General features: G+C 45.8%; 2 protein-coding genes across 20 annotated transcripts in view; one reads left to right on the forward strand and one right to left on the reverse strand.

The window, feature by feature from the left end:
- SLC31A2 (solute carrier family 31 member 2) overlaps window positions 1–22872 on the forward strand; it is a 989995-nt gene that overhangs the window by 682174 nt on the left and 284949 nt on the right. The window lies entirely within an intron of this gene.
- Window positions 1–22872, reverse strand: part of EHMT1 (euchromatic histone lysine methyltransferase 1) — a 139884-nt gene that overhangs the window by 40260 nt on the left and 76752 nt on the right. For 16 of the 19 annotated variants that reach the window (XM_077922313.1, XM_077922312.1, XM_028714986.2 and 13 more), the window contains 8 exons: window positions 19864–20017; window positions 16858–16994; window positions 15140–15322; window positions 12259–12339; window positions 11881–12027; window positions 6889–7009; window positions 4746–4877; window positions 899–1044 (listed from right to left, as the gene is read on the reverse strand). In XM_077922313.1, the coding sequence (XP_077778439.1) occupies window positions 899–1044; window positions 4746–4877; window positions 6889–7009; window positions 11881–12027; window positions 12259–12339; window positions 15140–15322; window positions 16858–16994; window positions 19864–20017 (1101 nt within the window). The remainder of the gene's footprint in view (window positions 1–898; window positions 1045–4745; window positions 4878–6888; window positions 7010–11880; window positions 12028–12258; window positions 12340–15139; window positions 15323–16857; window positions 16995–19863; window positions 20018–22872) is intronic. The other 3 variants (XM_077922311.1, XM_077922314.1, XM_028714982.2) reach the window with 3 other exon arrangements.

Here is a 22872-nt window from a genome sequence, read left to right on the forward strand (position 1 = left end):
TCTGTTCTCAACACGCTAGTAAGGTCAATGACTCGGGGGAGGTCAGTGGAAGACCAACGCTTTGTATGCAAAAGGTCCCGGGTTCAATCTAACATCTCCACGTAGGCCTGGGAATGATTCCATGCCTGAATCCCGCAAAGCCGCTGGTAGTCAGTGTAGACCAGGCATAGGCAAACTCGGCCCTCCATATGTTTTGGGACTACAACTCCCATCATCCCTAGCTAACAGGACCAGTGGTCAGGGATGATGGGAGTTGTAGTCCCAGAATATCTGGAGGGCCGAGTTTGCCTATGCCTGGTGTAGACAATACTCAGCTAAATGGATCAATGATCTGATCATATAAGGCAGATTTCTCTGTCCCTGTGTAATACCTGCACTGCTGGAGGGGCCTCTGAATAGTTTATTGGGGACTGCAGGTAGGGAGAGTGCTGTTGCACTCAGGTCCTGTTTGCAAGGCTTTCCATCTGGGGCATCTGGCCAGAACAGGATGCTGGACTAGAAGGCACTTTGGCCAGCTCTGGCAGGGCTTATCTCTGGATATTATGGACTGCTTCCATCTCCAATAAATAGTTACCTCTCTTCCACATCCTATGCCAAACCCCACTCACTGGAGCCAGACTTCAATGCCCTCTCTGCCTGGGATCCCACCCACCCTGGTCCTTGCGGACGAGCTGCACACTTCAGAACCTGAGCAAGAAAGAAGCCCCATGTATGGACTGTTTTCAAGTCTGTGTGTAGCAAGCACTAGTTATTTTGAGGAAGGGGAGGAGATTAGCATGTGCCTTTGTAGGACATGCCAACCAGGTCCCTTGCCAAGCAGAGATGACGCTCCAATGGAGGGTGCCATGTGCCAACTACAATGATCAACAGAAAAAGAGAGAGAGAAGGGTGACACCACCTCCTTGTCCACACTCTCAGTTGCCATGCACTGGTTATTGGCTAGTGTGGTGATCTCCCGGCTTTTGGGAGTTTCCATTCGACAGCTACAGAGAGGCGCTTCCTGAAGGCTGTCTGTTTCCATTGTTTCAGGGCCATTGGAAAGACCTGCAGGAAAAAGCAACACACACAAAGAGTAAGTAAACCACCCAACTCTCCTGCAATCCACATAAGGAGACTGAGAAGGGAGGGAAACCTCTGCACAATGGTAACACGGGCTGTAAACAGTCACTAGCTGGCAACTTCATTTTTATATTTATTTATTTTTGGTCAAGGCCAGGCTTCCTCAAACTCGGCCCTCCAGATGTTTTGGGACTACAATTCCCATCATCCCTGACCACTGGTCCTGCTAGCTAGGGATTATGGGAGTTGTAGGCCAAAAACATCTGGAGGGCTGAGGTTGAGGAAGCCTGGTCAAGGCTGTGTAAGAATGTCTGACATTCTGAAGGCCCCATATAGACAAGACACCCCAAGCACTTTGCAATTCTTCCAGCCTGCATCTTCACATAGGCAGGCTGGCAGCCCTTCCCAGACCTACAGGATGGAAATGATATGTAAAACTAAGTGAAGGAAGAGGAGGGGACAGGGCAGTGCAAATGCACCAGGCAGAGACAATCTGGAGCTTTTGCTGGTGAACCTGCACAACACCAGCCTTCTTGCTGTCTCTCCCTTGTGATAAGCAACAGTGGCCCACCTGTGGAGAGCCTAGCACAGCAGCTCTGGCCTACACAGATGTATGGGTGTACATAATCTGCCTCCCTCAGTGTGGATTCACACTCACTTCTTTTGGATTAGGTGTATAAGCTCCCTAAGGGGGGGTGGGGAATCAAGTCTGGGTAGGACCCAAACAAATGGCATCATGCTACAGAAAGGTGATTATGACTAAAGATCAGGAAGAACTTTCTGATGGCAAGAGCTGTTCAATAGTGGAATGGATTCCTTCAGACGGTGGTGTACTCTCCTTTCTTGGACTGAGGCTTTTAAGCAGAGATTAGATGGCCATCCGTCATGTATGCATTAGTTGATATTCTGGCACTGCAGGGGGCTGGACTAGATGGCCCTTGGGATCCCCTCCAATACCACAATTCTATGGTTCCACTTAAGTCTCTACAGTCTTCCAAACTCTAGCCTATTTCAATCAAAGTCGGGATACCTGAAGCAACCCAGGGGGGAAAGCTATTCTCCTTCACTATTCACCATTGAACTGAATTTCCTGCAAGACACAATGATGGCCACCCGCTTCGACGGCTTAAAAGGGAATTTAGAAAAACACATGAAGCATAAGGCTTGTCAAGGGCCTTGACAATCATAATACCTGCATACTACACTCATTATCATAGGCAGTATGCCCCTGCATACCAGTTGTTAAGGGAGCAAAAACCAGGTCCTGCTTGCTGGCTTTGAAGTTGCCTTATATTATGCAGTGGCCTTATAACAAGACAGAACCATTGGTGCATATATAGCTCAGTCTATACTGATTGACAGCAGATCTCCAGGGTTTCAGACAACCAATGTTCCCAGTGCTGAGGATGCTGGGGATTCGACCTGGGCCTTCCTGCATGCAAAGCAGATGAGCTATGATTCACTGAGCTACAGCCTTCCCTGCAGGCAGCACACCTACACTATAAAAATAGGCCTGGTGACTCAGTCTCATGCTCTGCAGAATGCCTAGAGCCATGCGGAGTTTCCAGTGCCAGCATGAGATAACTCAGGTCCTGCTTATGGCTTTCCCAGAGACATCAGGTTGGCCAGTGAGACAACAGGATGCTGGCCCTTTGGCCCGCTCCAGCAAGACTATTTCTGACATTCTTATACAGTGGTGCCCCGCAAGACGAATGCTTCGCAAGACGAAAAACCCGCAAGACGAAAGGGAGGAGGCGTTTCACAAGACGAAGTTCCCTATGGGCTTGCTTCGCAAGACGAAAACGTCTTGCGAGTCTCGCCATTTCCCCCCCGCTTCCCCCCCCTTTTTCAAAGCCGCTAAGCTGTTAATAGCCTTTTAACAGCTTAGCCGCTAAGCCGCTAATAGCGCTAATCCGCTTAGCCGCCAATGGGGTTGCTTTGCAAGACGAAAAAACCGCTAGAAGAAAAGAATCGCGGAACGGATTCTTTTCGTCTTGCGAGGCACCACTGTATAGCCTTTCTTTCCCCTTTTATTTTGTTTTTTTCTAATCCGAACAATGCTCAAAACTAGATTTGTTTTGGAGGACTCTTTATGTTTGCAATTGGATGATACAGAGGCCATTAAAAAAATGAATTGTTAAACCGGTCCATCATTTCCTGGTTCAGGTTTTCAACAGCTGCCACTTGAAATCAATGTACTGGTCGCAGTGTTGGTGCAAGCATCTCTCTTGAAATCAATGTTATTTGTCTCATCAAGCTCCTCTCCAGAGGTAACAACTGCAGGAAGGAGGAGGAGGGAGGAGAGGAGAGGGCAGATTTTTCTGAATCGCTTTTCTTAAGCATAAAAGCACTGTGGAGCATGCATCGTGAAGAGTCTGCTCAGCCTACTGCAGCCTAACTGGGTGAACAGGTTACAAATAAGCACCATCATCAACAAAAGAACATGGGAAACATAAGGGTGAAGGTCCAAATGGAATTCTGCACCCATCCATACATTCTTATGAACATAGGAAGCTGCCTTATAAACAAGTCAGACTCCTGGGTCCACCTCTTGTTTACACTGACTGGCAGCAGCTCTCCAGGATTTCAGACAGGGTTCTCTCCCTGGAGGGACTGGGGATTGAACTGGGAACCTTCTTGCATGGTCTGCAGATATTCTACTCACTGTCATTGTACTTCTCCAAACAAACCCTGCAAGATTGACCTTTTGTCCATCTTGTTTTTTGTCTACACTGACTGACAGCAGCTCACCAGGAATTCAGATGGGCTGCTTCCTAGCCCTGCTGGGAAGTGAATCCAGGACTTTTGGCATGCAAAACAGATGCTCTACTGCGGCACTGCGGCCTTTTTGTGAGACACAAGCAAGTGCATTCCTATCTACTGGAGCTGTGAACTTGTAATCTGAGCCTGTTGACCCAGGTCCTGCCCTCTGGAACATAGGAAACTGCTTCCTGCAGACTCAGCCCACTGGTCCAGAAGCAGGTGCTACATCACAGAGCCACGGACCTTCTTAAATGCAAAAGGTGGCACCCAGCCAATACTAAGCGGGAATGGCACAGCTCCTGCCCAGATGAAAAGGCTGGATTGCCAGGCTGCCTTGAGCAGTGGCTCAGTGACGCCCCAGCCAGACTGCCAGGAATCTCCCATCTGCTCTACAAAGCGGTCCTCTGGCATGCGTCAGCTGTGTGCCACCTTCTACTTCTCTGAAGGAGCCCTTCTGGAATTTTGTCACATGCCTCTTGCCTGAGAACAGGGAGCAGCACTGGAGGGAACTGGAAGGGGAGAACAGCTCTTTTTCTTTTCTTGGCAAGGGGAAAATAGAAAGCAAAAAACGAAGACACGACCAAGGGGAAAAAGCCACAGGGATTAGTCAAATTGTCTTAGATCACAACTGCACCCAAAGCTAAAGCTTTAACGCTCCCCAGGATATTCCCATCAGCGTTATTTCCTGCAGTATCCACACAAATACACACACACACACACTGCTAGGTCAAAGGTGATCTACTAGCTGCTCTCCCTTGCTCTAGTCTCACTCTCCATTTGATCCACTGATATGCCTTTTTGGCCTCTTCTCATTCTCAATATTGGCAGCCACCAGGGGGCATCATCTTAATACAGAGAAATGAAATCCAAGGAAACAAAGAACCAAAATGGTACATGGCCATATTTAGAACGCTGACACTCACCTTCTGATTGCGAAGATAGAATTCCCTTCACTCGGAGATCCAAGGAATCCAGAGAGACTTCCATGTACTCCATGTTATTCTCCACCCCAGTTCCTTCTCCACTGTCTAAGGAAGACTTGTAGGCTTCCGAACCTGGGTTTAAAATATACACGTATTTATATAGCAAAGAAAAGAACTATGCATGTATGTGTGTGTCTCTCTCCCTCTCTCTCTTAAAAGGCCACATTCATCTCTAGCAGACTGTATGCAGGCTACAGGCTGATGGATCGCTAGCAAATACAGATGCTAATAGAATAATTAAAATGCAACAACTGGGCCAATTGATCTTTTCAGCCCTTCTTCCTACTCTCTCTGCCTGAATAAGGCAGATTTCACCCCACCCTTGCACTGTTTTTTGGGAGAGGGGAAAAAAAGGTGCCAGCTACCAGGAGGAGAGGTCCTCCCTTTCAGACACATCTGTCTGCTGCTGCACTGCATTAGCAGCAGAAACGTGGATGAGAAAGAGGAAGGGAGAAGGACCTGGGCTTGCCTTGACTCACCCTACACACCCTGATGCAAAAGGACTTTAGATCTCAGCAGTGCTTAAAGAGAGACCCAATGGTGTAGAAAACAAGATGAAGGGGACAGGAGACATCTGGCTCAAGGCAAAAAAAAAGGAGTGTTCAGAGCCATTTGTACAGCTTCTCAATGAGCAAAGCAGGGTTTGCTAATGAAAACGAATGTGAGAACCTCTAGCAGGGATTTAGTTCATGCCTCTTTTTCCTATTTGCTCCTTCCAAGAGACAAGTGCGCACACACACACACACTCCCCTCCTCACCCCAAAATATTTTGCCCTCCTCCCTCCAACAAAGCACAATGCCAGCCTAGTCAGTCAGGAGATCTAGAGCCAGACATTAACCCTGCAGGTTTTTTTTAAAGCCTCTTCTTTCTCCTAAAATCGTGTCACTATCCAAGAGCCAGTATGAGGAGGGAATAAATGCTCTGAGCTACTTGAGGGTCACCGATCAGATACTGAACGACCAAAGCGGTTTTTACCAAGCATTGGTGCAAGGATAAGAGGAGGGCCTGCAGAACTTTTTCCCCTAAGCCCTGTAAGATCTTGAGCCTCTTGGGAGAAGAGTATTGCCCTCACCCATGGAGGATACTACCTCTTCCAATTATTTCTCTATAAGCAAAGGTTTGCCGGACACACCAGTTGCCCTTCTCAGCCCAGGAGAGGAAAGTCAAAGCAAAAGGGAAGCAAAAGTCTTAGCTCAATGGAACAGCTTCTGCTTTGCACACAGAAGGTTCCAGGTTCAATCCCTGGCATGTCTAGTTAGGACTGGGAAACACTCCCTGTATCAAATGCTGTACAGCCACTGCCAGTCTATGTAGGCAACAATACCAAGGTTGATGGACCATTGGTCTGACTCAATACAAGGCAACTTCCTATGTTCCTTAAAAAGAAGGAAAAAGTAGACCCCCCCCCCCTGGTTCCTAAGCGCAAGTCCCAGAGCAGCAACTACTTTGCTTAGAAAGCCACCTTTGAAGTCTTGGGGACGGGAGAAATGGCAAATGGGAAGGGCTGAGTCTTATCTCATCATTCCAAATTGGACCCCTACTCCTTCTGAACATTACTACTCTTGCATCTTGGCTGGAAACTGAGGAGTCAGGTGGTATTCCTCATGATGGCTCTGTGGTCTCAGTTTTGGATCCCCTATCCTAAGCCACAATCTGCTTGTGCTCCCACTGCAAGGGAAAAGAAGGAGGAAAGAACTTGCTCAGCCCCCATCTGTGCTATGCACTTATAGCCACATCACATCACTTTAAACAGCCATGGCTTCCCACAAAGAATCCCGGGAGTTGTAGTTTGTTAAGGGGGCAGAGGAGAGTTGTTCCCATCACAGAGCTACAATTCCAAGTTACCTGGGAAGAGGAATGGATTGTTAAAACTGCTCTTCGGTGGGAATAGGGAGTCTCCTAACAACTCCCAGCGCCCTTAATAAAGTGCAGTTCAAAGGAATATTTTGGGGGAGAAGCCATGGCTGTTTAAAGTGGTATGATGCTACTTTAAATGTATAGTATGACTGGGGCCTCAGTCTCCACTGAACAAAAACTACTGGGGTGAAGGGATAGAAAATAAGACACATTTGATCCTGTTACCCAATGCACCAGCTTGTTTCTTTTTACTCCTCCGCCTCCTCTTCCGGGTGGGTTTCAGCCAGGGACTCTCCATCTTGCCTTTCTTCTTCATCACCTTCTTCTTGAGGCTGGATTCCGAACTCTGCAAAAACCACAGGAGGCATCTGCTTCAGGAAAGCAGTGGCCTGACTGATCCTAAGCTATGCTCTTCACCTTTCTTTGTGATTAGTAGGCAACAGGAGAGGCGCAATGCTCTCAAAAGCACCTGAGTTTTTAAAAAGCCCAACGTATTTCAGAAATACAATCCTCTACTCTTCCCCCCTACCCACCAGGGGCAATATGAAAGCTTGAGCTTCTTGACTCTTGCCTAGATCAGGGGTTCCTAAGCTGTGGCCCATGGACCACACGGTGGTCTTGGAGCTTCATTCAGCTGGTCCTTGGCCTGACTGTATTCAATATTCATATTGAATTATTATTATTATTATTATTATTATTATTATTATTATTATTATTATTATTATTATTGAACTTGCCTCTCCCTTCACCATTTTTAGGTCAGCCACAAAGACTGGCACGTCTTGTGTTGCGTAATATAGCTCCTTCCATGAAAATACCACAGGACTGCCACCACATGCCAAGGTAGTACAAAGAGATCCGCAAGCTTGGAAAGAAATTAAGTCTCAGACTCATTTCTGTATTCTGCTTCCTTTTTAGCTAAACCTGTGTGTCTCCAGCCAATCCAACTTCTCTGCCAAGAGAAACCTAATGCTACCGATGGCTACTAGCCATGACATCTATGTTCTACCTACACTGTCGGAGGGAGTAGGCCTCTTCTCACTAGCTGCCGGAAACCACAGGAGGGGGAAGCCTGGTTGGCCACTGTGGGAACAAGATGGTGGACTAGGTGGGCCTTTGGCCTGATTTAGCAGGGCTTTTCTTAAGTTCTAAAACTGCTTTCTGTGGCATCTTGAGGTCCTTTGGAATCTTATCAGGGACTTCTTGATGGGAAGATCAGCTCCACATGTCAGGGACCTGAAAACTCTCTTGGAACTTTATGACTGTTCAGATTTTTAACTGCAAGGTGGTTTGGGAGAATATCTACCTGGGCTGAGAAGTGGATGGTGATGGATCCGGAGAAGTAAGGCTCGCGCGGGCTTACCAGAGGCATCTGGCTGGTCACTTTGAGAACAGGATGCTGGACTAGGTGGGCCACTGGCCTGATCCATATGATGTGATGTAGGCAACTTTGCCCAACCTCACTTATTTTGCACTTTATTATATCATGTAATCTTTACTATTCAGTGCAGGCGCATAGTATAAAAGCATTTTACTTCCGGTTTCTAGCCGCATATTTGTTTCTTTAAAAATATTTTTGCCCCACTCTTCTGCTGAAAAAGAACTTTATAAAGCACCTAACAATCAAAAGTAATCACAGAGAGAGGATAGATATAATCATTACAAATAAAATGCTGATGAGCAAAGCACAAGAAAGGAGCAAAACCAAAGAGCAACAAATCCAGACAATCTGTCTTCATGTGTTCATTATTTAGCAAAATGTGCATGAGCAGGAATAAGTCACAGGGGGCCTCCAGAAAATTCAGATGCACATACTTTTGGTGAACCCCAGCTTGCTGAGACAATGGGACCCAGAACTGTGATTAACATTAATTTTTTTTTAGATTGGTTAATTTTCAAAAGCTTGCTTCAGAAACCATGGTTTGAAAGTGGCTTGTTTTAAACTAGCCACAGTAAATGTTAACCACAATTTGTCAAACAAAACAGTACAGCAAACTGCAGTTAACCAAAAGCAGAAAAGAAAGATTCTGAACTGCTCCCCTTGTATCTGTGTGGGAGGAGAGGGGAAAGGAGAATAAGCCCAGGAGTCACTGCGGCTCATTTGTGCCTGTGCATAGCGCATACACACAAAGCTATGGTTTAGCATGATGTGTCAACCAGGCCATACTGGGTTGCACCATGGTTTATGAAGGTCATTCACTTACCTCTTATCACCTTCAGCATTTAGATCCATGTCTCTTTTAACTGCTCTTCTCGATTAAGTCTTGATACCCAAAACTGTGGTTTAATGTTGATTCACCTAAAGGGATCTTTTATCCTGGCAAGCCACCATTAAACCACAGATCCCTGGTTTTAATGCAATGAGGAAATGAAGTTTGAGCAAGGATCCCAGCACTAAAGTCAGTAAGCAAAAGAGGAGTGCATAGGCACCTATTAATTCCCAACCACAATTTAAGAAGCCAGGATCATGATGTCGGGAACAAGCCAGATGGTTACCACCCAGGCAAAAAGAACACTGAAATAACAATGTCTTAAAATGTAAGAGGAGAACCTCTTGTTGTTATTGTACTGCAGATCACCCAGCTATTTTCCAGCAGATCCTAATCTATGCTCTGCTTATCCCTGCCCATATTTATGAGCACAGACTGGGCTTTGTACTGAAAAGGAAGGCTACAGCTGCAGCCTGATCATCAGTACAGCAGGGATTCAATACTGGACAGTCTGACCCAACTTACTAATAGGCAAAACTCGCCCTTCCAGAGAAATTCAAGCTTGAGGTGTTTTAACATGGGCAAAGGACTCTGCTCCATTGGGACAAAAATTTGCAGATAGGACGCTTATCTCATATCTACATTTATTATTTTTTTATAATAATTTTTATTAAATATTTTCATGAATTGCAAAAGAATGTGCAATGTCTCTCTTTTTTTGTTCAGATTATAAAGTCTTTTGGTTACATTGAATGTAAGACAATATGGTATCTGGAGGTATCCTATCTGCATTTATAACCGTTTAAAACAAGGCTAAACCAAAGGAGTGAAAAAGAAAATCCTTAACTGTCTGTCAGCTAACTCCTGGGGAAAAGGTGTTATCCTGTTGCACAATTATATGCACTTAAGTCCCACTGAATAGATTTTTTTAAAAGAAAGCCCAGGTCTGTGCAGGACTGAAGCCGAAATATTTCGGGATGGGCTGATTACAACCTCTTTTGATGCTTAAATGAAGGGTGGCAAATCTTAGGCCTGGGGTCTGCATGTGGCCCTCCAAGCCTCTTCCTCTGGCCCCTGAGACTCTCCCCAGGGCACATCTCCTTTTCAACCACACCCTTCTGGTTCTGCTCCTCTCTGCTCCTTTCAGGTTCCCATGTCATGTTGAGCCAAGCCATGGTTTGGCTAAGGTCTCTGGCTTGCTAGTCATGAGCTGCAGCCAAGTTTTTTTCTTGAGAGGCGAGCGCTTAACCACAAGTCCCAGGTTCAGGAGACATGTTAAGCCAAACCTTGGATTAACTCAGCAAAGTGCAACAATAAAAAGGTACAGAGCAAAGTGGCTGAAAACTGCCTTCTGGAAGCCCTCATACTTGTGCATTTCACTAAGCCAGGAAGGCTGAAAGAGTTCACTGATTAAAATCAACAAGACTATTAATACCAGACGAAAATCCACCCCACCACTCAATTAATCAGCACATTCAACACAAAGGGGGGGAAAAGATCAAACAAAATTCCTGGAGATCATTCAGCTGTGGTTAGGAGGACAAGAAACAAGCCCTGTGTTTGTGCGCTGTCTCTTCCCATCACTTACTCAGCTTAATTAATAATTTAAGGATTTAATCAAACCATAGTTTACAGTTACACCAGAACCCGTAAAGTCTGCTTTCCGTGAGTCCTCTAAACCAGGAACAAACTGTGGTTTGCCATCTTGGTTTGGAGGGCTTGTTTAAACCGTTCTGTAAGCCAAGATTGGTCTCAGGTCTGATCCTTCAAACCACGGAACTGGAAATGTTAAGCCTATATGTATCTAGTGGATTAGATTCTGGTAACATAATACCAGTTCAACAAGAGAACATTTTAACAGTTCAACTTGTGTGCAACTCATGGAAACAAATGCTGTTTCATTTTTAATATTCTCCTGCAAAACTAAAGTATTTATCACTTTCCATGAACAGTTTCGGTAATATATTAATTTGTGCAAATTTTTAGAAGGTCACAAATTAATAATTGTTAAAAGCAGCTTACTGATTCACTAAGAATTCTTTAATCCGTTGACAGATCTCAGATCTGTTACAAACATTGAGTAGCAAATATATTCTGTGCCTGTATTAACACTATATCAAGCGAAGAACTTAACTGGAAAAACAAGGCTGCAAGCTTATGCACACTTTCCTAAGAGTAAGCCCCAATGAATACAATGGAATTTATTTCTGAGGGAGCATGCATAAGATTGCACTGTGGAAATCTTATCAAGAAGTGCATTCTCAGTATTTTGTTGGAGACGTACATCCATACCCAAACCACAGTTGACTGGTTCAGATATAGCTGCAAACTATGGCTTGAGGCAAGCAGGACAATATTCATCTTTGCAAATCAATCTACCAATATGCCTTACCACTGATTTTATCAAGGTACAGCAACTTGCCCAATGCAAGCCAAACAGGCTCTGTGTCAGAGCAAGCGTTCAAACCTGGGACCCCCTGTATTCAAACCCAACAAAAGTCTTTATGCTTCGGGATTCCACTGCAACTCCCATCGCTTGAAATCAGCAAAGAAGGCGAAGAAAGGGAAAACAGCTGAATCAAAGGCCAAAGCAGAATTTGAAACACGAGAAAGAAAAGCACATGGGGAAAGTGTGCATATGGTGTGGTGCAGTATAGTGCAGTGCCTGCGATGCTGTGCATTTGTGTCTTGAATTGAAGCACCCAGCCGTCAGGAACCAGAGCCTTACATCCTGCATCCCTGGTGCTATGCCATCTAGTGCTCTCCTACAAACCTGTCTAAGTGACACAGTACAAGGGAACTACCCCCTAGGCTGCAGTAAGCATCAGCTGATCATCTACAGGCCAATCCTGGCTCTCTGAGACTGATAAAAGCCGTTGCCACAGGGTTTCCCTCGTCAGCCTGAGCAATTTGGGTCACTATGAGCAGCAGCAGCAGCAGCAGCAGCAGCAACAGCAGCAGCAGCAGCAACAACAACAACAGTAGCAGCAGACTCCTCGTGCCTTGCCTTGCCTCCCGTGAAAGATGGCCCTGGATAGTCCCTGTTTGGACCAAGCCCCTGCTTCTGTCCTGCTTGCTCCAGCCTCGACCATGCCTGTCTGGACCACGCCCTTGTCTTGGCATCTGGCAAGCAAGGGCAGACCCCTGCTGAGGCCTAACAAGAAATCAATAAACTTTTATTGTAACACAGAACTGTTTAGAAGGTGAAAACATTGTTTGAAACCCATAAAAGCAGGCAGAGCAACTGGGTCAAAAAAAATATGTTTCTTTTGTTTTTAAATGTTATTATCAGGAAGAATGCTGAGCCTTGCATGGGTGTTCCTCACCATGATTCTTGCTGCACACATAAACTGAGGTGGGAAGGCATACAGGAGGAAGAGCTCACCAAGTCAGACTCGTCACCGTCTTCCTCATCTTCCCCGGAGTCAACAGAGTCTTGCTCATCCTCAGACTCACCATGGACAATCTGTGGTGGCCAAAGGAAAGTGAGCAAGAAAGTAAATCAGATGAGAAAAGCTGTTGCCCAATGAAAGAACCAAGGCTGCTAGCTTATGCTAGGTCAGATTATTTGCTTTTACCTAGCACGGAATTGTCCACTTTTGACTCAGAAGCAACTTGCTGGGTGCAGCAAACCAACAGCTGCATCCAGTATTATGACAAACACACCTTAATATAGATTTATGTTTTATACTAAGTAAAGTGTTTTATTTCTTAAAATGTGTTTTAGTATGTTTCAATAGGAATATGTTGTCATTTTATTAGTCTTAACTATTACTTTTATTAATCTCTACTTTTAAATAGTGGATAGAGTTGTTGTTTTTAAGTTTATGTAAATTCTGTTACCTGGTTTAGATTTTGTAACCTTGCTTTGTTCTGCTTTGATTGAAGGACTAATGCAATAGAAGTTACTTGTGTTTGTGCTTTACTCCTGCTCAGAGAAGACTTATTGAAATTCATGCATATGGCTAACATAGATCCACTAAGTTCCACTGGGTCTTTGTAGACCTTAGTTGGCTACAACCCTAAATTGGGTGTTCTCCTTAAATTTGTACACACAAAGCAGGTTTCATGGTCCCTGGTTTTGGTTCCTAGGTTTTTTGTTTTATTCGTTTTGTTCACCCTCCCTGTGGAATGCCCTCCCATCAGATACCAAGGAGATAAATTAACTACACTATAAAGAATTTTTAGAAGGCAGTCCTGTATCGCGAAGTTTTAAACGTTTGATGTTTCATTATGTATGTGCAGTATGTCGCCCAGAGTGGCTGGGGCAACCCAGCCTGATGAGTGGGGCATAAGTAATAAAATTATTAAATAATAATAGTAGCAGCAGCAGCACATAGCTTGGAATGCACCTTCAGGCTCATGTGGCAAGCCATGAATCATCTACACTGCAGTTCTAATTGAGGAACTGTTTTCCTCCCTTTATCTGTAGTTTACACCAGAAACCAAACCGCAGATACTCCCAAGGCAGAGATTCCATTCCAGGGAAGAAGCCAGAGCAACTCCTACACAGAAGCACCGAGCCTCAAGGCTCACTCCCGCTGGCAGAAGCTTATATCTAGGCAACAGGTCAGTATTGATGTGGTCTTGATGCTTAGTTCCCATCAGCAAAATAAGCCTTGTTGCATTTTGCGGGCAGCTGTGTTTTTGCATTGTACGTTGGTCTTCAGAGATTAGATAGGGGAGCCAGAATAGCCCAGAGGCCAGAACTGCTGCAGAATGCCACGGACCGGGTAGCAAGTTGTGCTCCTTACTGGGCACATCTGTCACACATGGGCAAATTTAACGATATTTGGAACTCCTTTTTATATACACTGTATTAGGTTAAAAGTAGGTTAACTACAGTAACAAACTTGTAATGTTTATGAGCTCTATTTTGGTTTTGTTTTGGTATTGTAGGTGAGTATATAGGTGTCATTTTCCCACCCCACGCCCTCACAAAGCCAGGGGAAGGAATCAGTACTGAGCCACTGAGCCTTCTGCCCCTTTCACCTCCATTGTAGATGTTGTGGTGCATGGAATGAATGATCGTTTTGGGTGTTGCAGTGGTTAAGAATGAATGTTCCTTAGGGATGCTGAGTGCTGGAATTTGATCTGGGTTGGCCAGAATTGAAATCCCCACTCAGGTGTGAAGCTCACTCAGCCTAACCTACCTCAAAGGGATGTTGTGAGGATAAAAAACAAGGAGGGTGAGAACAGTGTACACCATGTTCAGCTCCTTGGAGTTGAAAGGTGGGACAATAAATGAGTAAATAAATTTGGGTCCAACTGAACCAATAATCACCAATACATCTCTCTTTACTGCTTTATGCTTCAAATTTTAAAAAGATCCAACTGAAGGTGGCTAGGGGAGAAGGAGAGAAAAAGAGAGAGATCAAATCTGCCATAAACTTTTTACCTCCTGATTAAAAGAAGCCTTTTGTCAATTTATTGTACAGGTTTTCGCTGATTAAATCTGGATAAGTTTGCATGCAAATTGGAAATTCTGAAAGGTGGGGAGTGGAATCAAGCTTCTATTTATTTATTTTTAAGATAATGCCCCCACATATTGCAGAGGGAACTCTCAGAGAAGAATCACTGTCTCCTGTATAAGGGATTCTTTTTTAAGGTAGAAGCAGATTTCTGGCATTTTATTTAAATTTCTTTAAAGCCACCCAGGGAAAACTTTTGCTTTCTCCTTGAGGGACAGAATACATTTTGAAAATGAAGCAATGTGAAGATGGACAGCTGCCATCCGCAATGATGATTTACAAACGTGCATTTGTTTTGGAAACGTTTAAGGGCTATTAGACTAGTTTTTGTCATTTATGCCCCTGTGAATCTCTAGGACTTTAAGCTAATCAGACTGGTGACTATGCAGAGGAGTAAGTGATGGCATGGAAGGGGGTGAGAAATGCAGCTTGCAAAGCTAATATAACTCTTTAATAAAACTTTTTTTTAATGTGGCAATTAAAACAAGTATTTAAAATAATGAGCTTGTGCTCCAATTTACCCAGGATTTTTTTAAAAAATGAACAAAATATTTTAACTGACCCATCAACCCAATTAACTGACATAATGTTGCAGCTCCCATTTCCTCCTTGAAACATCTGGATATAACAACATCTGGAGGACACTCAGGCACCCGAGCCCGGGGGGGAGGTGTGGAAAGCACCTTTGCGCTACACCACAAACTCTTGCTTCACCTTTTCGCTTCCTTTACTCCCACCTATATTGATCAAAGTTAAATGTTTTCCTCAAGCATCTCAAACAAGTATTCAAATCACCTTTCTGGCACGGCTGCCATCAACAACTCCCTCCTTAGCCATTCTGTGCTCCTCTGCAGGGAAGGCAGCCTGCTGCTCAGTTCCACGTTCATTGTCTTCTTCCAGTTCATCTGAGTCCTCATCTTCAGAATCCGCATCTAAGCTCTCCCCGTTCACGTGAGGGCTAGAATCACCCTTTTCAACCTGAATGCACCCATGTGGACAAACAGTTAAATCGAAAGGGAAGTCAACACATTTTTCAGGCTGAGAGCCACATTCACTGGTGGGAACCTTCTGAGGGCCACGGTGAAGATGCGGTGTCTTCAAGCAGCAACACAGAACGCCACACCCCTGCACAAACCTCTCCCTGCAGGAAGCAAGAGGCCTTACCACAGTTCAATCACACATTCCAGCCAGGCACAAGTACTTGAGGAAGGCATGGAGCAGAGCTGGTGAGGACTGTGTCTTGCAAAAAGCCCTGAATCCCAGGCAGAAAAGTCAGGAGGGCTCAATTTGGCCACCAGGGTCAAGGTTTCTCTCCCCTGCTACAAATATATACAGGTTCCACTTTGCATTAAACCAGGGACAAGGAGCCTGGAGTCCTCCAGATGTTGTATGGCTCCAATTCCCATCAGCCCCAGCCAGCAAGGCATGATAAGAACTGGAGTCCAACCACATCTGGAGGACTAAAGGTTTCCCACTCCTTGTTTGCTTATTTCAGGCTGCAGTCCTGTAAACCAGGGGCAGGGAATGTCAATGGGCCCCCATCACACCTCACCATTGCCCATACTAACTGATGCTGGTGGGGAGTTGGAGCCTAATGACAAGCAGAGGGCCATAGATGTCCCCCTACCCTGTCTGTAGGTAAAGGGACCCCTGACCATTAGGTCCAGTCGTGACCGACTCTGGGGTTGCGGCGCTCATCTCTCTTCATTGGCCGAGGGAGCCGGCATACAGCTTCCAGGTCATGTGGCCAGCATGACTAAGCCATTTCTGGCGAACCAGAGCAGCGCATGGAAACGCCGTTTACCTTCCCGCCGGAGCGGTACCTATTTATCTACTTGCACTTTGATGTGCTTTTGAACTGCTAGGTTGGCAGGAGCAGGGACCGAGCAACGGGAGCTCACCCCATCATGGGGATTTGAACCGCCAACCTTCTGATCGGCAAGTCCTAGGCTCTGTGGCTCTAACCCACAGAGCCACCCACGTCCCACCCTGTCTGTACTGAACAAATAAAGTTGGGACAGGGCCTATGCACACTGCCCTGAGCAAACTGGAGAAAGGATAAGCTTAAAATGCAATAGCAAAGTAATTAAAAATGAGGAGGTCTACAACTAGGCTTACTGAATATATATAATCATTTTATGGGTTGACCATGGGTGCTCCCCTGTCTTCCTTTTCTCCACAAATTTCTGCAGGGGCTGTTAACCCTCACAAACCACATGCAGGCTTCCCATTGGGGCATCACTGTGAGATGGAGGGATGCTGGCCTAGATGGGCCTTTGGTAGAATCCAGCAGAACCACTGGATTCTTAAGAAAGAAAGAGACCCAAAAACAGTCTGTCACCTGTTGTGATAAGTCACATTTCTTCTAAAACAAACAATTCCCTGGCTTATACAGCTACACTGCACAAAGAGAAGTTCCTTGCTGATCTGTACCACCATCTCCGGCTGCGAGAGTGGCTGACACCACCTTCCATTCATCCACCAAGCACCTCGCTCTCTTCCACAGCCCTCACCTTGCCACCTGAAGTGGAATGGGCAAGGCTCCTGAACATCTCAATCATAGTCCTCTGTTTCAAAACTTTGGTCTTTTTCTTGGGAACCAGGCTGTACGTTCCCATTCTTCGCTTCTTCTTCCTAGATACTGAAGCAGCTGGACGGGTGGGACAAAAGAGAAAATAATCAGGAGGCAGAAAGTAGGGTGCAGAAACACAAGAAGGTATAAAGTCTAAGGGTGGATCAGATGCAGCATCCAACAGTTAATTCAGTAAACAGTTAATTAAGTACAAAGGAACACACAATCAAACACCAAGTCCCATTTTCACTCCCCCTGTTTTAGTTATAAGCAGAAGCAGAGCGCTTGGTGGAGCTGCACTGCTCACCTGGCCCCTGTTTGGTTGCACTGCAGCTGCTTACCAGGAGATTGGGGGGCAAGTGGGGAGGTCAGGAGCCCTGCAGTGTTTCTTTGCATTATACTGATCTTGCCATTCCCCCTCTACAATTCTCAGAATCCCTTGGGAAGAGGAAAAGACTGTTCAACCACTCTGTGATTTGTAGCTCTGTGAGATACAACAACTCTCAGCTCCTTTAAGAAACTACAGTTCCCAGAATTCTGTGGGGGAAGTAATGACTGCTTAAAGTGATCTCACAGTGCTTTAAATGCACTCTTAAGAGGACAAGCAAAACAACTGATTAAAGGCTATTAAAAGGCAGCATCCAAATTATACAAATCTGCATCATACAGTTGGCATCCATCTGTCTTGGGAGACAATGGAGGAGTGCACATTTAGGGGTGAGGTCAAGCCTCTTCATGATAAAGATGCAGGCTGTGTCCAATGGCAGTTTCACTCCTCCCACAACACCAAAAAGTTTCCCCAATGCAGAATAGCAAGGCTGTGATGCAAAGACTTTGCTGCCTCCCCAAATCCAGAGATTCCCTGATGCAGCTCTCCTCTCGAGATTTCCAAAGCATAGATGGTGTTTCTCAAACTTGGATCACCAGCTGTTGTTGGACGACAACTCTCATCACTCCTGACCACTGGTCCTGCTGGCTAGTCTGAGAAACACTGGCATAGGGAATCTCTGGATTTAGGGAGGAGAAAGAGTGGGACAGCAGAAGTTGGAGTTAATGGTAGGTAAAGGACCCTTGGATGGTTGTCTAGTAGAATTTTGACGTGGGTGGCGCTGTGGGTTAAACCACAGAGCCTAGGGCTTGCCAATCAGAAGGTCGGCGGTTCGAATCCCCAGAACAGGGTGAGCTCCCATTGCTCGGTCTGTGCTCCTGCCAACCTAGCAGTTTGAAAGCACAAAGTTCAAGTAGATAAATAGGTACCGCTCCGGCAGGAAGGTAAACGGCATTTCCATGCCCTGCTTTGGTTCGCCAGGAGTGGCTTAGTCATGCCGGCCACATGACCTGGAAGCTGTACACCGGCTCCCTCGGCCAATAAAGTGAGATGAGCACCACAACCCCAGAGTCGGTCATGGCTGGACCTAACGGTCAGGGATCTCTTTACCTTTACTTTTAAAGGTAAAGGACCCTTGGATGGTTGTCTAGTAGAATTTGACTACAGAGTGTGGCACTTATCTCTACTTTCAGACCGAAGGAGCCGGTGTTTGTCCACAGACAGCTTTCCAGGTCATGTGGCCAGCATGACTAAACCGCTTCTGGTGCAACAGGAGGCTATGACGGAAGCCAGAGCACACAGAAATGCCGTTTACCTTCTCACCGCAGTGGTACCTATTTATTTGCTCGTGCTGGTATGCTTTCAAACTGCTAGGTTGGAAAAAGCTGGGGAAAAGCAATGGGAGTTCACCCCGTCACACAGATTTGAACTGCCGACCTTACAATCAGGAAGCCCAAGAGGCTCAGTGGTTTATAGACCACAGCGCTACTGAATTCCTTCCAAGAAGTTGGAGGAGAATGCCCCATGTACAAGAGGCAATTAAAGAAGACACAAAAGGTTCACAGTCCACATTAATGTGAGGTATGTATTGACCCTTAGAATCCAAGGCTGTATCTGCATCATACTTTTAAAGTACTAATGTACAACTCAAACAGTAATGGCTTCCCCCTAAGAATCCTGGGAGATGTAGTTTGTTAAGGGTTCTGAGAATTACTGGGGCACCTCTGCTCCTTGCATAGAGGAAAGGGAAAACTGATTGTCTCCTGGGGAAACATACATGTAAGAGTTGGTGGAGGAGTAAAAAGAAACAAGCATTAGGTAACAGGATTAGATGTGCCTTGTTTTTCACCCCTCCTCCAATGCCAGCTGCTGAGAACTGCAAGTGTGAAGAGAGCATTGTTGCACTCGGTTCTGCTTGCAAGCTTCCCAAAGGTATCTGGCTGGCCACTGTTTGAAGAGGATGCTGGACTAAAGGGCTTCATCCAGCAGGTCTCTGCTTCTTTTCTTATGGCAGTTCTTATTTGTCAGGATCTCAGCTGGGGAGGGAAGGGTTTAAGCTTCCCCTTCTTGCATGCTATGGTTCATTTGAAAATACACAAGACACACACACTGTTACATTTAAAAAACAACAGCAGACAAGCCCCTGACCTTCTATTTATTGGTGTGTTAAGCCAAATTTGTCCCTCATTTAAGCTTTAGGTGCATGGAACTTCAGCTCCACCTCTACAATGTTCCAGCAATTTTCTCCTTAAATTGCAAGGGCTGATAATCCAATCAAAGGGGGCAGATGGCGGTAGTGGAAGGGGCCACAACAGTGGTTCCCTCACCCCCACTCCACCCCACCCCACTTGAAAATTGCTGAGGGTCTTGACAGACCACTTACATTCCCCCCCCCCCTGTTTTAGCAATTATAATGCTCTGTGCTAGATGTGGTATGATTTTTAATTTTATTTTTATGGACACCCTTGTAGACCACCTGGTGAAGCTCATGGGCCATTGGTAGTCTGCAGACCACAATTTGGGAAACCCTGGGTTACAGAAAAGGCCAACTTAAGCTTTTGCCTCCCCACAAAAATAAAATAGAAAGGGGGGGGGGGGTATGCACTGTTAATTCTTTACCTGTCTGTGATTTTGATGCTGCCATATAGCTCTGGTTCTGAGGTAGAGATGAATGAAGGCCAGGAACAGGGGGCAAAGAGATGGGCTTCCCAAATTCCGAAAGTTCCCTTCTTCCATCTTCCTTGGGTGTTTCTTTGGGGTCTCTACTTGTGTGCTGGGAACAGAAATCAAAAAGAACCCTTTATATTTTTCTGGTGAAAATCAACTAGCTTAAGAAAACATTACTTTAAAAAGGAAGGAAGGAAGGAAGGAAGGAAGGAAGGAAGGAAGGAAGGAAGGAAGGAAGGAAGGAAGGAAATATGTTTAATCCTCATTTTAAAAGGCACATACTTGTAAATATGTAAACCTGGCTCCCAAACCTTTCTCTTGCACAAAGAGAGATGGAATCCCCCCATCCAAAGCAAAGAACTTGAGCACAGCCGATGAGTAAAGACACCTAAAGCCCACAACTTTTCTTTCAGCCACATAAGGTGCCCTTCTTTCTTTTTGTTTTCATTTTTTAAAAAATAAAAAAAATGCATGAAGGATCAAAGTGAAATTACAGGAGGCAGTTAAGAGGCACTCATCTAAAGCAGCCATCAATAATGAAAAGTGCCTGTTGATGGTTCTATTGGCAGAGGTTTAGGCACTCAAGACATCTGCTTAATGGAACACACATGTACTGGGCTAGGAACGGACACACTTCAGACTCATTTTACTTAAAACACCTCTCCATTAGAAAATAGTCCAAGGCAGTGAATACTGGGACAAACATCTCTTACGGCACCATATGAATGGAGGTTATGACCCTTCACTGTGTTTTGATTTTGAAGGGCGCAGGTGATCAGGCAGAATTTCCACTACCAGCACAAGAGAATGCATGTCCTGCTTGCGGTCGTTCCGTCAGGGTGTGTGGTTGGCCACTGTTAAGAACAGGATGCTAGACTAGATGGGCCTCTGGACTGATGGATCAAGCAGCTAGTCATGGCTTGCACTGGAGCAGAGTGTGGTAAGGCAGGAGCAGCCAATGTGGTACTCTCCCAAATGTTGCTGGAAACTACAGTGGTACCTCTGGACACGATTGCTTCTGGTTGCACATGCATCAGGTTATGAGCTGCACTAACCCGGAAGCAGTTGCTCCCAGTTGTGAGCTTTGCCCCGGGATGCGAGCGGAAATCGTGCGCCAGAGGAGTGCACGCAGTAGCAGGCACGCTTTCGCTAATGGTGCCTCATGTTAAGAACAGTTTCAGGAGAAGAATGGACCTCTGGAATGAATTAAGTTTGTATCCAGAGGTGCCACTGTAGTTCCATCAGCCCCCAGCCAACAAGGCCAATGATAAAGAGATGGTGGAAACTGCAGCCCAGCAACATCTGGCATGCACTATGTTGGCTACTCCTGTGCTAAGGCCTCAAGAAGAGGGAATGGGCAATGCCAGCCTCTGAACCTGGCAGGCATGGGCTATGTCTGGATGATCATATTTCAGGTTAATAAGATATGAACGGAACTAATGGTCTTGAACAGAGTTGCTGTGCTCCCCTACCCTTTGCATAAGAAAGTAAACAAACTAGGAAGCCTTCAGCTAAGAACAGTTTCCTATTACATCCAAGCCAGAAAACTACAGTTAATGGCTTCTGGGAGATGAATGCACTATTTAAGCAGTCTTAAGAACAGAAGAGGGATGGGACGCGGGTGGTGCTGTGGGTTAAACCACAGAGCCTAGGACTTGCAGATCATAAGGTCGGCGGTTCGAATCCCCGTGGCGGGGTGCGCTCCCGTTACTTGGTCCCAGCGCCTGCCAACCTAGCAGTTCGAAAGCACCTCCGGGTGCAAGTAGATAAATAGGGACCGCTTACTAGCGGGAAGGTAAACGGCGTTTCCGTGTGCGGCTCTGGCTCGCCAGAGCAGCGATGTCATGCTGGCCACGTGACCCGGAAGTGTCTCCGGACAGCGCTGGCCCCCGGCCTCTTGAGTGAGATGGGCGCACAACCCTAGAGTCTGTCAAGACTGGCCCGTACGGGCAGGGGTACCTTTACCTTTAAGAACAGAAGAGGAGTCTGCAGGACCAATGCAGTCCATTGAGTCCAACACTGGGTTCTAAGAGTTGCCAATCAGATGCTTTGGGTTGCATCAAACTTCAGAGTACACCAACTGAAGTTAATGCACCTAAGTTAGTCATGTCCATCCATTTAAATGGGTCCTATTCTGAGTACCGGATACAACCCATGGTATATAAGGGGTAGCCTGGTTGCCAGGCTGGTGGTAGCCAGGAGAACACTAAATGCATGCGGACAGAGTGTATGGAATTCCATGAGGGCAGGTCAGTGGGCAGACAGGAGAGAAATTATCCTTCACTGCCCCTGTGATGACAATCAAACAGAGAAGCAGCCTTCTTCTCCACCTCTAGTATAGAAAGGCAAGCTCTGTGTCTCTCCTCTGCTAGCCCCCAAAAGGCAAGCAAACTAGGTCTCACATGAGTCTCAAAAAAGTCTCACATTAATTTATTATGGCATAAGGTTTTATAGAGTACACCTCTTCAGATCAATTAAGTGTCCCGAGTTTCAAGGATGTACACATATTGGGGTGCCTGGGGAGGGGCGTGCAGTCAGAATCATCAATTGTGAGACCAGGAAATGAAACCAGAAAAGTACAGGCAGTAAGTATCTTATTAAGAGCAGCCACTCACATGTTGCCATACGTCCGGATTTTCTCAGATATGTCCTCTTTTTCAGAGGTCAAATTACCATCCGAGGGGCGGAGAGAAATTCTTAGAAATTGCCAAAAAAGTCTGGGTTTTAAATCAGCATTTCTGAATAACATACAGTTCAACTATTCAGGACAGGAAAGCAGGTCATCCGTGCAGTCTTTATCCCACCCACCCATGCCCGATCCACACACTCTTTTTACCACCTTCGTTCTCAATCTGTGTGTTCTTTCTCCTGCGCCGCCGCCCCCCGCAAGATCTGCACGCTCTTTCTGTCACACCAGTCTCATCCCTGAGCTCTCCTCACCCTCTTGAACCTGCGTGGTTA

The sequence above is a fragment of the Podarcis muralis genome, chromosome Z, assembly GCF_964188315.1.
Source record: "Podarcis muralis chromosome Z, rPodMur119.hap1.1, whole genome shotgun sequence".
Classification (NCBI taxonomy): Eukaryota; Metazoa; Chordata; class Lepidosauria; order Squamata; family Lacertidae; genus Podarcis; species Podarcis muralis.